The 13,616-nt window shown below is 38.4% G+C and overlaps 1 protein-coding gene across 1 annotated transcript in view; it reads left to right on the forward strand.

Annotated features, from left to right (window-relative positions):
- LOC126419386 (zinc finger protein 37-like) overlaps positions 1-13,616 on the forward strand; it is a 152,137-nt gene that overhangs the window by 103,279 nt on the left and 35,242 nt on the right. The window contains exon 10 of the mRNA XM_050086577.1: positions 7,242-7,324. Within this exon, the coding sequence (XP_049942534.1) occupies positions 7,242-7,324 (83 nt within the window). The remainder of the gene's footprint in view (positions 1-7,241; positions 7,325-13,616) is intronic.

Consider the following 13,616-nt stretch of genomic DNA (forward strand, 5'->3'; position numbering starts at 1 on the left):
CATACATTCATCATTTTAGTTTGATGATCTGTTTATTGTTGTCAGACAGTCATGGTGACCGCAGTTATTTTGCTTTGTCTAATTTCTATTAATGAATACAATTAATGAATGTGCTTACTTAATAGAGTAGTAATTGTTTTGTCTCACCACATCAAGCAGTTTTAAGGGTGTTTAAATGTTCAGTTAGATAAACAGTAAGAATGGTTGGTCATTTCATCTCATTTTGAATCATGTTGCAGGTGGCTAAGTTCTGATATCCCTTATAAAAACTTTTTAAGTAATGCGAATATTTGAAGTTCAATTTGTGCAGCACTTTTAATAATTCAAAGGTATTTGAAAAATTGTCTTTATTACTAATTGTTTGTGTAAAAGTTCACATTTTGTGTCTGGCATTTATAGCAAAGTTTTTGTCACCTGTTTCTTAATTTTACTTTGTTATCTTCTACATTTAAACATCTGAAAAGCCATGTGTAGTAAGTGTTTCCAGAGATCGCCTGAACTGGAAGTGTTTTGTGAAGATGGTAATGCATGAGGGCTACTCCATATAAATGTAATTTATGGAACGGAGTTAGGAAGACCACTAAACAGGACAACATTTGTGTCCTTAAGATTTTAGAAAAAGAAAAACTTGAGTTATATGAATTATAAAGGATGCAAACCAGAATGACTCTGGATGAAAGCATTGAATGTGTTTGTGCCTCAGTTAACCGGCAGACTTCCCTTGTTACAAAAAGAGAAGAGCAGCCTTGTGCAGAGGGTCTAAAGAAAACAACTTAGGTTAAATGAAGTGAAAAATAAAATAGGAAATGAAATATTCTGACTTGGGTAATGTTGGAGATATATAGGCAAACAGCTGTAGGAGACATTAGATTTAGGATATTGATCAGAAATTTCATAAAGTCGTGCGTTGATGTTGACAAGATAATAAGAAATCTATAATGGTATAAGGATTTCAGCAAAGAAGGCTATTTTTTGATAGTCGTGAAGCTAATAAAAGTATTAAGTTCATCTTGCAAGAAATGTGAGAAACTATTGAGCATAGGAATGTAGGTTTGAGGTACCATGAAAGGTACCATAGGTTTGAGGTAAGCTGTAAGGTGCATGAATATAAATGAACAAACTTCTTTGGATAGCAGTGATGTATCTATCCCAGCACTTACTGTTAAGAAACGGGGTGTGCAATTATCATCTCCATTTGACTAGAGAATTTGGATACATTAGCTTGACTATTTACAGGAAGTGTCTGTCAGGAGTCAGCGTTTTTCAGGTTTAATTCTGAATTAATGCAGTGACTTATTAAAAAATAAAACTTTATAGTGAATTACCTTTGCATTACATTAAGATAGAGGAAAATCATAATATTAGGAGTATTAAAGAAAAAAGTTGTCCAGTTCCTAAAACGAATCTTTCATTCTGCATCAGGGTAAATATTTCTGATTATCAATAGTGCAGTTCTTCAGACAAAAGGATTATTGAAATTGGTAATAATAATGTAAATATTTTAAGGAAAACTTCAGGGGAAGTGATTATGAAGTGCTATTAGCCACTTAAGATTTACCATCAGTTATTAATTTTGATACTCAAGTAGCTGATGGATCATGTATTTTACACTTTATTAAAAGAACATTCTTCCTACAACTTTAACTAACACTCTGCTTCCCAAAAACAGGATTTTTCAGCTCCCCCCTATGGTAAATCTTACAGTGAAGTCTGTGTTAAAACTTATGCTTAAGACATATGTTCCAACAGTGCAGCTTGTCAAAGACCAGTTTTAGCTCAGATTCACAGAATAATATTGTGAATATATTTCTAGAGTTACTAATTTTGTGTCACTTGAGTATTCGTGTGTGCTTAAATGCTGCCCACAAGCTACAGAGACTGATCAAAATTAGGTATGAAGTGTACACATCTCCTTCAGTGTGTCCCGCTGATTTCTGAATGTCAAAGTAAGCATGTTGTTAAAAGAAGTTCGAGTAATAATGCAAAGTAGGGATAGGAAAAAATCATTTCATTTTATAACCTGATTCGATGACACTTGTTGCAAAAGTTGGCATTACTTTGTGCTGAAGTTGGTGTTACTTTGTGCCAAATTCAATGTTACTTTTGAATGAAATTATTCCACTTCAGGCAATTGAAACATTATTTATTGCGATTGGAATTTTGACATGTGGTCACGTTCAAGCATTGTGTGATTCTGTAACCCACTCAGTAATATAAAGCTGTATCATGCTGTGGAAGAGTTGTTGCATGTGATGATGTGAATTTATCTACTGTTCCATAGATCACACACATTAGAAAGATTGTGAAATAATGATAGTAACATTCAAGTTTAAATATACCACACAAGTGGCAAAGATGTAAATGTGCTACATGAGATTTAAATTTAAATGTTTATATCATTATTTCATCAGATTTCTATTGTTTATGGTATATGGAAGAGCAGATAAATTCAGACCACCAAATGCAACTACTCTTACACAGCATGTCGCAACTTAGTATTGTTGAGGGGGTTACAACATCCTAAATGCTCAAAAATGACCACGTGTCAAAATTGCAGTCACAATAAATAATGTTTTAACAGCCTAAAGGGGAATGATTTCATTAAAAAAAAATTCACAAAGGCTTTGGATCCACCCGTGGTCATCAAACTTCTTGGAGTTATCTGCCAGATTCAGGGAGATTTGCCAGATTTGGAGCCATTTGCCAGATCTGGTTTTTTGTGGTAATATCAGTGTTATCTTAGTTGTCACATCAGAGTTAATTACATGATATCAGAGTTAGTTACATGGAAAATGAACTGTTGGTGTAAGTTTATACATGGACCTCTGCCTTGAACAGCTTAGAGGTAGTTTTAACATTCAATAACTACCAGTTACAAATGTTAGTAAACTGCCGTCCTCAGAATTATAACAATTTTAAGTGGCAAAATTACAAATTTCACAATATCTCATAAAAAACCACTAATTTTGTGTTATCAAATAATGGAAAATCTAGAATTTTCATTATGTCTTTTAAAACTGCTAATTTACGTTATTTTTCATGTTACCATTTTCTAAAATTGTCATGTCCACACCCATAAGTGCTCAATAGGATTGGAATGAGGTGACGTAGTCACACACACACACACACACACACACACACACACACACACACACACACACACACACACTTACACCCTTATATCTCTTGAAAACTCCGCAAGTTACTCCACCTCAATTCAGGAATGATGCTGTCAAGTATTGTCTTGTTGAATGTAAGCAAATAAATGGATGCACAGAATCGGGCAGTAGTTTTTTGCATTCATTGATAAGGGTAGTTGGAGTATTTATTGGGGACTCATTTCATCTGCTGTAAATAGTCCCAATACCACTTGTCTGAATAATGCAGTATTGGGTCTTTGGCTGCAACCCCATACATACTTGACATGCATTCATTATGTACAAGTGTGTACCTTGATTCATGATTGCACATAGCCTTTTTACATACTTCGATTATCTAATGGTAAGTATTATTGTACCCATACTGATCTTTGTATCCTGTGACATGAGGTGAACCGAGAAAAACATGTGGAGTGGTGGCTTTTGTGTCCTACACACATCAAAAATGTTTTGCATAACCTCGGCTCCTAGGGTTCTGGAATGTATATAGAAAATTGGAATAAAGATGAACATAAACATCATTTCCACCCTTTTTATTGCTCATGAAAACCACACATTGCATGTTGTACCACCATACAACGAGACCTTCAGAGGCGGTGGTCCAGATTGCTGTACACACCAGTATCTCTGATACCCAGTAGCACATCCTCTTGCATTGATTCATGCCTGTATTCGTCTTGGCGTAGTATCCACAAGTTCATCGAGGCACTGCTGGTCCAGATTGTCCCACTCCTCAATGGCGATTCGGCATAGATCTGTCAGAGTGGTTGGTGGGCCATATCGTACGTAAACAGCCCTTTTCTATCTATTCCAGGCATGTTGGATAGGGTTCATGTCTGGAAAACATGCTGGCCACTCTAGTCGAGTGATGTCGTTAACTTGAAGAAAGTAATTTAAAAGATGTGCACGATGGAGGCGCGAATTGTCGTCCATGAAGAGGAATTCTTTGTCAATATGGTTGCACTATCAATCAGAGAATGGCAGTCCTTGCAGCACCTTCCCTGACCAACAGCAGCGTACGTTGGCCTCACATAATGCCACCCCGAAACAGCAGGGAACCGCCACCTTGCTGCACTCGCTGGACAGTGTGTCTAAGGCATTGAGCCTGACTGCGTTGCCTCCAAACACGTGTTCGACCATTGTCTGGTCGAAGGCATATCTGACACTCATCGGTGAAGAGTACGTGATGCCAATCCTGAGCGGTCCATTCGGCATGTTGTTTAGCCCATCTGTAATGTGCTGCATGGTGTCGTGGTTGCAAAGATGGACTTTGCCATGAATGTCGAGAGTGAAGTAGTACATCATGCAGCCTATTGTGCACAATTTGAGTGGTAACACGACGTCCTGTGGCTGCACGAAAAGCATTATTCAACATGGTGGTGTTGCTGTCAGGGTTCCTCTGAGCCATAATCCGTAGGTAGCGATCATCAACTGCAGTAGTAGTCCTTGGGTGGCCTGAGCGAGGCCTGTCATTGACAGTTCCTGTCTCTCTGTATCTCCTCCATGTCCAAACAACATCGGTTTGGTTCACTCTGAGACACTTGAACACTTCCCTTGTTGAGAGCCCTGTGTGGCACAGAGTAACAATGCGGACACAATCAAACCGTGATATTGACCATCTAGGCATGGTTGAACTACAGACAACACAAGCCATGTACCTCCTTCCTGGTGGAATCATTAGAACTGAATGGCTGTTGAACCCCCTCTGTCTAACAGGCACTGTTCATGCATGTTTGTTTGTATCTTTGGGCTGCTTTAGTGACTGAACCGTCAAAGGTATTATGTCTGTGATACAATATCCACAGTCAACGTCTATCTTCAGGAGACTGGGGTGATGCAAAACATTTTTTGGTGTATGTATGTCAAAGTGTAAAAGAGAGAATAATCGTGAAACTAGTCTGATTCATCATTTGGCAGAAACAGAGAGACCACAGTTCCTAGCTGCATTTTTCAGTAGTAATGTAGGAACTAGATCTAAAGGTTCAGTTACATTGAAGACTATTAAATCAGATCCTACAATTGCTGCAAGTCTTCATACTCTCAGTTTAGACTTCTCCAGTGGCTTCAGAGCTGTGGAATAAAGCTTTTAGGCAACAAAAGTAATTCAGAAGTGACCCAGCAGTACACGGCACTCATGAAGGCTAAAGGAAAATGCCTCTGAATCAGTATCAGACGACAAACAAAACGAATGAGATAAATTAAATTACATTCCGAAAAATTATTTTTAATAGAAATGATGTGGCACTGAAGTCAATGGTTCAGTGATAGCTTCCTCGGGGTAGCAATAAACATTAAACCTGCTGGGGTACCAGAAACCAGAAAAGAAGTAAAAAGACTGAATGTGTTGGTGGAATAAAAGGCTGTTTAGTGATGGAGTGGGAACAGGGAAGGGGACAGGTGGGTGAAAGATGGTTGGAAAATATATATAGAGGGCCGTCCACAAAGTAAGTTCCTTTCGGCTATATAAAAAAAAAGTGTACAGATACAGATAAAATATTTATTGTACAAAAATCTGCAACTGTTAAACTACTTTTCTACATAGCTTCTGAAATTTTATAGACACTTGTCATAGCATGACACAAGTTTTTGTGTGCCTTCTTCATAGAACCATGTGGTAACATGTTCTTTCAGCTCGTCATCATCGTTGAAGTGTTGACCACCAGGGACAGATTTGCGGAACTTCCATAGCAAGGGCACTAAGTGTAAACTTACAGTTGTGCATAATCTTCTCTTCAGTTGTGTGAACCAGTTCATCAGTAACAACAGACAGGCATTCACTTCGTTCTTCGTCATGCACTTGATCATGTCCTTCGTTGAACAGTCTGACCTATCTTCTAACCATTGAATCACACATAGCATTTTGTCCATAAACCTCGCAGATTTGCCGATGAATTTCCTTTGGTTTAACTTTCTTTGCATTTTGAAACTAAATCACAGATTTGATTTCACACGCGGGAGCATTCTCAATTATGGCTGACAGTATAAAGAAGCACTACAAAACGCACATCAGCAGCAGTGATCTGAAAATGGTGTACATGTCTTTTCCTTGAGTCAGAGTAACTGCCACGCATGCTCAGAACTGCAATCGTAGCGCTGCTGCAGATGGAAATAGAAACGGAAATTACTTTGTGGACGACCCTATCACAAACAAATGAAATTTGACAAATATCAACAGTATGTCTGCCATCCAAAATGCAAGAGAGAAAGGAGAAGAGTGTAATTTATGGTAGATGATGAAGCAGAAAAGGTGAAAACCCTGAACTTCGTGTTAGGGGATATAAGTGAGATATTTTGTCTAATGCAGAAGAAGGCCTTTGGGCTGAAAGCTTAATCGTTTACTAATATTTTTGTTGCAGCTGTCTGCAACTTGGCATCTCTGCTGTGTGGTGTGCAGCAATCTCCCCTTTTCACAATATTGTCATAGAATGTTTTGATGATCTGCTACTGCCAGAAAAATGCACCATAGCTTTAGATATATATCATGAGATACCTAGAAAATTGTGGCTATTCCCAGTTTTAAGTAAGTTAATCATGAAGGGAAAGATAAAGCTCATGCTGTAGAAAGCAACGTAATCATAAATGCCACCTGCGTCCTATGACACTAAGTTGTGGGTTTTCACCTATTCTGCTTCACCTTTTATCACAAATTACATTCTTCTTTATATTTTGCTTTTAGGAGGAAAAACCTATTCTTGAAATAGAACAGATACTAAGGAGGAGAAAGGCCCATAAAAAAGATCATTTTCGATATATCATGGTGCTAAAAGTCTCTTCTGTTTGAAGAGTAGTGGGCCGTCCTCATACACCTAGTTACATTCCAAATGCTGAAGAGTTTTTGTTTAGTTGCTTAGTTTTGGCCTGTTGATTCTAAGTTACTGATGTATGTATTGTGAAACAATTATAATTGTGTTACGAATTTTCTGTGGTATGTATATTGAAAGTGAAATTGTGATGAGACATGTTAGAAAGTCTGTAACCATATGTAGAGCATTGCAAAAGAAATATTAATTTGTAAATTTACACATGTAAATCTGCATCATTTATTCAGACATTGCATAAAGTATTTTTTTCCCTTTTAAATAGATTGACAGTTCTCACCAAGAAGAGCCCTGTGATGTGGAAATGGAAATGCAGGCCGATTTAACCCCAGAAACTGTAAGCACTACGTAAGTTTAGCACAAATATTAATACTTTGTGCTGCAATTGTAAGTACACTGATTATTTGTTAAACTGGATCAGCATTGTTGGAATTACTAAATTCTTCAAAATATGTGCTGGAAATGAACCAATGAAGCTGTTCAAAATATGTTGAAACAGTAGGGCTCTGTGGAATCATATTTTACATGAATGGAACAAGCTGGTTAATGTGACCATGCAGAGCAAATATTATGTGGAATATGAGTAGATAGTAACTTAGGCATTCATACTCACAGTGACTTTTTAAAAGAGAGGGAAATGTTTGACAGTGTTATGATGTATTGAAACAGGGTGTATACACTCTGGAATAGTCGGGAAATCCAGGAAAAACCCGGGAATATTTTCATCCAGGAGAAAACCAGGAAGAACCTGGGAATTTTCAGAATTCCGCGAATTCTTCTTTATTTTAGTTTTCAGTTTAATATTTGTAATTTTGACTGGTAAGATCTGATAATCTAACAAAGAATATTACTGTATCACATACTGAAGAATAATACTGGGGCAATAAAACGAAAACAAGAGAAAAAAAGTATAAAACTTCAATTGTAAAGGAGATACGCCATTTACAACAAAACGCTATGCAAGCACCTGTGTCTGCCAACAGTAAAATGTGTCAAAGGCGTTAGGACGAAAACTATGCAATACTTCTTAACAACAAACTGCTCCCGATGAGCGTGACATCACAATCGTTTAGGTTCGTTTGAGCGGTTGCCAGCAGGCTCGTGCGCATTTACTGTTCAGATATATATGAGCAATACCTTCTCCCACTTCTGCCTACTCGAAGCCAGATGCTAACTGGAAAAATTTATCTGACATGCCCAAGCTGCCAGATTTGCCCATGTGCAGGGCAGTCTGAGTTGTAGTGGGGAGCGCTAATCTCCACGTGACCTGTGTTTACGTTTAGTGATTTTGCTGTTTCCTCTTCATTCATGGTTCTGAGGCCGGGAGCTATCAAGTGAATTAAAATACATTCTATGGAAAGCTGAAATATATTATTAGTATGTTTTCTGGTTTTATTTTATTTCCACGTTTTTGGTGGTCAAGCATTAATAGCCTTGCAGAGTAATGAAGTTATTTTTGTTGGTTTGCTAAAAAAAATTTGGCTTTCATCAATTTTTTCCACTGAAGCAGTCAATTTATTTGAAACGATGCATTTTGTTCCACGGTATAGGCTAGTTCAAACTGTTCGCCAATTTCATGTGCGCGTTTTCAACTTCTGATACGTGTCACACTATTCCATAATAAAGAAACAAACATGTGATAGAACAGTACTAGTTCTCCAAGAAAATTTCCATTCCAAAAACCACACAGGAAAGCATAATATCAGGTTGGAGCCTACTTCATTGTGAATCTGTATATACGAATGTGCACTTCAAGCCAAATTATTAGTGTGGTTTGCAGAAGTTCGATGTTCTTGGAATATCCTCTGATGCCCTGCTTCCTTTATGACGTTATGTAAGTACGAACATATGGGCTTCCTACGCCATCGCAGCTGCCCTCGTGCAGTAACGCCTGTTTTCTGGTGCTCTTTGACAAATGCTGAAACGAAACTATTTCTAACAGGTATTGGGAAAATATTGCAGATGATGGTTTGAGAAGCGTTACTTACAAAGTAAATTTCCTTTTACTCAAGATGAATTATATTACGTGTGAGAATGTGTGATGAAGTCCTTAAATCACAGAGCATTTGAGTCTCATTTAAAACTCAACATTGTGAGTACCAGCCACTTACAAGAATTTCGAACCCAGAAGACCAGTCATTTATGTCATCATTTTAAATTTTACTGGGAAATTTGTGTGATGGATCTTAGAGTGTGTTGTTGTTATGGTCTACAGTCCTGAGACTGGTTTGATGCAGCTTTCCATGCTACTCTATCCTGTGCAAGCTTCATCATCTCCCAGTACCTACTGCAACCTACATCCTTCTGAATCTGTTTAGTGTATTCATCTCTTGGTCTTCCTCTATGATTTTTACCCTCCACACTGCCCTCCAATACTAAATTGCTGCCCCCTTGATGCCTCAAAATATGCCCCACCAACCGATCCCTTCTCCTAGTCAAGCTGTGCTACAAATTTCTCTTCTCTCCAATTCTATTCAATACCTCCTCATTAGTTATGTGATCTACCCATCTAATCTTCAGCATTCTTCTGTAGCACCAAATTTTGAAAGCTTCTATTCTCTTATTGTCTAAACCATTTATGGTCCACATTTCGCTTCCATACATGGCTACACTCCATACAAATACTTTCAGAAACGACTTCCTGACACTTAAATCAATACTCAATGTTAACAAATTTCTCTTCTTCAGAAACGCTTTCCTTGCCATTGACAGTCTACATATTATATCCTCTCTACTTCAACCATAATCAGTTATTTTGCTCCCCAAATAGCAAAACTCATTTACTACTTTAAGCCTCTCATTTCCTAATTTACTTCCCGCAGCATCACCCGACTACATTCCATTATCCTCGTTTTGCTTCTGTTGATGTTCATCTTATATCCTCGTTTCAAGACACTGTCCATTCCGTTCAGCTGCTCCTCCAGGTCCTTTGCTGTCTCTGACAGAATTACGATGTCATCGGCAAACATCAAAGTTTTTATTTCTTCTCCATGGATTTTAATTCCTACTCCGAATTTTTCTTTTGTTTCCTTTACTGCTTGCTCAGTATACAGATTGAATAACATCATGGATAGGCTACAACCCTGTCTCATTCCCTTCCCAACCACTGCTTCCCTTTCACGCCCCTCGACACTTATAACGGCCATCTGGTTTGTGTACAAATTGTAAATAGCCTTTTGCTCCCTGTATTTTACCCCTGCCACCTTCAGAATTTGAAAGAGAGTATTCCAGTCAACATTGTCAAAAGCTTTCTCTAAGTCTACAAATGCTAGAAATGTAGGTTTGCCTTTCCTTAATCTATTTTCTAAGATAACTCGTAGGGTCAGCATTGCCTCATGTGTTCCAACATTTCTACGGAATCCAAACTGATCTTCCCCGAGATTGGCTTCTACCAGTTTTTCCATTCGTCTGTAAAGAGTTAATGTTAGTATTTTGCAGCCATTGCTTATTAAACTGATATTTCGGTAATTTTCACACCTGTCAACACCTGCTTTCTTTGGGATTGGAATTATTATATTCTTTTGGAAGTCTGAGGGTATTTCACCTGTCTCATACGTCTTGCTCACTATGTGGTAGAGTTTTGTTAGGCCTGGCTCTCCCACGGCTGTCAGTAGTTCTAATGGAAAGTTGTCTACTCCTGGGGCCTTGTTTCGACTTAGGTCTTTCAGTGCTTTGTCAAACTTTTCACGCAGTATTATATCTCCCATTTCATCTTCATCTACATTCTCTTCCATTTCTTTAATATTGTCCTCAAGAACATCGCCCTTGTATAGACGGTTTTCCGTGATTTCCCTAAATCGCTTCAGGCAAATGCCGGGATGGTTCCTTTGAAAGGGCACGGCCGATTTCCTTCCCCATCCTTCTCTCACCCGAGCTTGCGCTCCGTCTCTAATGACCTCGTTGTCGACGGGACGTTAAACACTAATCTCCTCCTCCTCCCTTGTATAGGCCCTCTATGCACTCCTTCCACCTTTATGCTTTCCCTTCTTTGCTTAGAACTGGATTTCCATTTGAGTTCTTGATATTGATACAAGTGGTTCTCTTTTCTCCAAAGGTCCCCTTAATTTTCCTGTACGTAGTATCTATCTTACCCCTAGTGATATGCGCATCTACATCCTTACATTTCTCCTCTAGCCATCCCAGCTTAGCCATTTTTCACTTCCTGTCGATGTCATTTTTGAGACGTTTGTATTCCTTTTTGCCTGCTTCATTTACTGCATTTTTATATTTTCTCCTTTCATTAAATTCAATATCTCTTCTGTTACCCAAGGATTTCTACTGGCCCTCGTCTTTTTACCTACTTGATCCTCTGCTGCCTTCACTATTTCATCTCGCAAAGCTACCCATTCTTCTTATACTGTATTTCTTTCCCCCATTCTTGTCAATCATTCCCTAATGCTCTCCCTGAACCTCTCTACAACCTCTGGTTCTTTCAGTTTATCCAGGTTCCATCTCCTTAAATTCCCACCTTTTTGCAGTTTCTTCAGTTTTAATCTACAGTTCATAACCAATAGATTTTGGTCAGAGACCACATCTGCCCCTGGAAATGTCTTACAATTTAAAACCTGGCCCCTGAATCTGTCTTACCATTATATAATCTATCTGAGACCTTCCACTATCTCCAGGCTTCTTCCATTTATTCAACTTTCTTTTATGATTCTTGAACAAAGTGTTAGCTATTATTAAATTATACTCTGTGCAAAAATCTACCGGGCGGCTTCCTCTTTCATTCCTTAATCCCATTCCATATTCGCCTACTACGTTTCCTACTCTTCCTTTTCCTACTATCGAGTTCCAGTCACCCATGACAATTAAATGTTCGTCTCCCTTCACTATCTGAATAATTTCTTTTATCTCATCATACATTTCATCAATCTCTTTGTCATCTGCGGTCATATCTATCTTGGCCACAATAATGCGTTCACTATGCTGTTTGTAGTAGCTTACCCACATTCCTATTTTCCTATTCATTATTAAACCTACTCCTGCATTACCCCTATTTGATTTTGTGTTTATAACCCTGTATTCACCTGACCAGAAGTCTTGTTCCTCCTGCCACCGAACTTCACTAATTCCCACTATATCTAACTTTAACCTATCCATTTCCCTTTTTAAGTTTTCTAACCTACCTGCCTGGTTAAGGGATCTGATATTCCACGCTCCGATCCTTAGAACACCCGCTTTCTTTTTCCTGATAACAGCGTCGTCCTGAGTAGTCACCGCCCGGAGATCCGAATGGGGGACTATTTTACCTCCAGAATATTTTACCTAAGAGGACGCAGTCATCATTTAACCATACAGTAAAGCTGCCGTAGTGAAAAATTAGTGCTGTCGTTTCCCCTTGCTTTCAGCCGTTCGCAGTACCACCACAGCAAAGCCGCTTTGGTTAGTGTTACAAAGTGAGATCAGTCAATCATCCAGACTGTTGCCCCCTGCAACTATTGAAAAGGCTGCTGCCCTCTTCAGGAACCACACATTTGTCTGGCCTCTCAACAGATACCCCTCTGTGGTTGCACCTACAGTATGGCTATCTGTATCGCTGAGGCACGCAAGCCTCCCCACCAACGGCAAGGTCCATGGTTCGTGGGGAAGCTCTTAGAATGTAACACACGCAAAAAAGACAAATATTGTATGTGAAAGCTTAGATTTTCTTGTAGCTACAATGTATATTAATTTAAACCATTAACTTTTCCTAATTGTGTTTTCATGCTACTTAGCAGTGATGTTGTTATTGGTTGACTACATTGCTTGTCCTATGCTCTGGATATCTGCTGTCATTGGCTGGTGAGATAAGCCATGACTGGCTTACAGAAGGGCATCACAGTCTCGATTTCAGTGCTTCGGAAACTAACGTGCTGTGTTTGGTGGAGTTTCAGTTTATGCTTTCCTAGTACGAAAATATGTAGTGTATCGTAATATGAAAATATACATGTTGCTGCACGTCAAAGATCTCTCAAAAATGCGTTTATTTTTTTAGTGTCGGGAAGTTCTATGCCGGTGTATAAAACGTTAACTTTCAAGGGTTTGATAAGTTTTATAGTTCCGTGGGAAAGTATACTCTCAGTTAACTTTTTTTTTTTTTTTTTTCCCTCCACATACACACCTTGGAAAGTACAAGTAACTTAACATTGTGAGAAATGCCAGAATTTTACTCAGTATCTGTCTACATTCCATTCAGAGGATGGTGGAATGAGAAAAGATTAGGATATGCAAATACTGAGTTGGAAATAATTTGGATTGAGGGAATTGGAGGAACATTACTAAGCAAAGGATACAGTGAGGGTAGAGGAGTACAAACAGGTAGATAATATTTTCTCCAAGAAAGATAAGGCAGCATAAGTCAAGTATAGTTAATGTTCAGAGTTTATGCAGAAGGCATTTGAATTGACAAGAAAAAAATTGTCTCTTAGGATGTATAAAAGTTTGGAACTTAACAATACATTTTTGTGTTTGTTTATCTTGTTGAGGTTCAAAACTGTCTACTTGTAACACCACAAGGTGACTGCACACCTAGAGTCTGTTACACCTTCATGACAAAACCAGAAAGCTTTCAAAACTAGGCATTCCATTAGCTGTAAAGAAGGAAAAGAATGGAAGGAAAAATGTTTGAGGGGCTACTAAGGAAATTGATACATACATG

The sequence above is a fragment of the Schistocerca serialis genome, chromosome 1 (assembly GCF_023864345.2).
Source record: "Schistocerca serialis cubense isolate TAMUIC-IGC-003099 chromosome 1, iqSchSeri2.2, whole genome shotgun sequence".
In the NCBI taxonomy this organism is placed as follows: Eukaryota; Metazoa; Arthropoda; class Insecta; order Orthoptera; family Acrididae; genus Schistocerca; species Schistocerca serialis.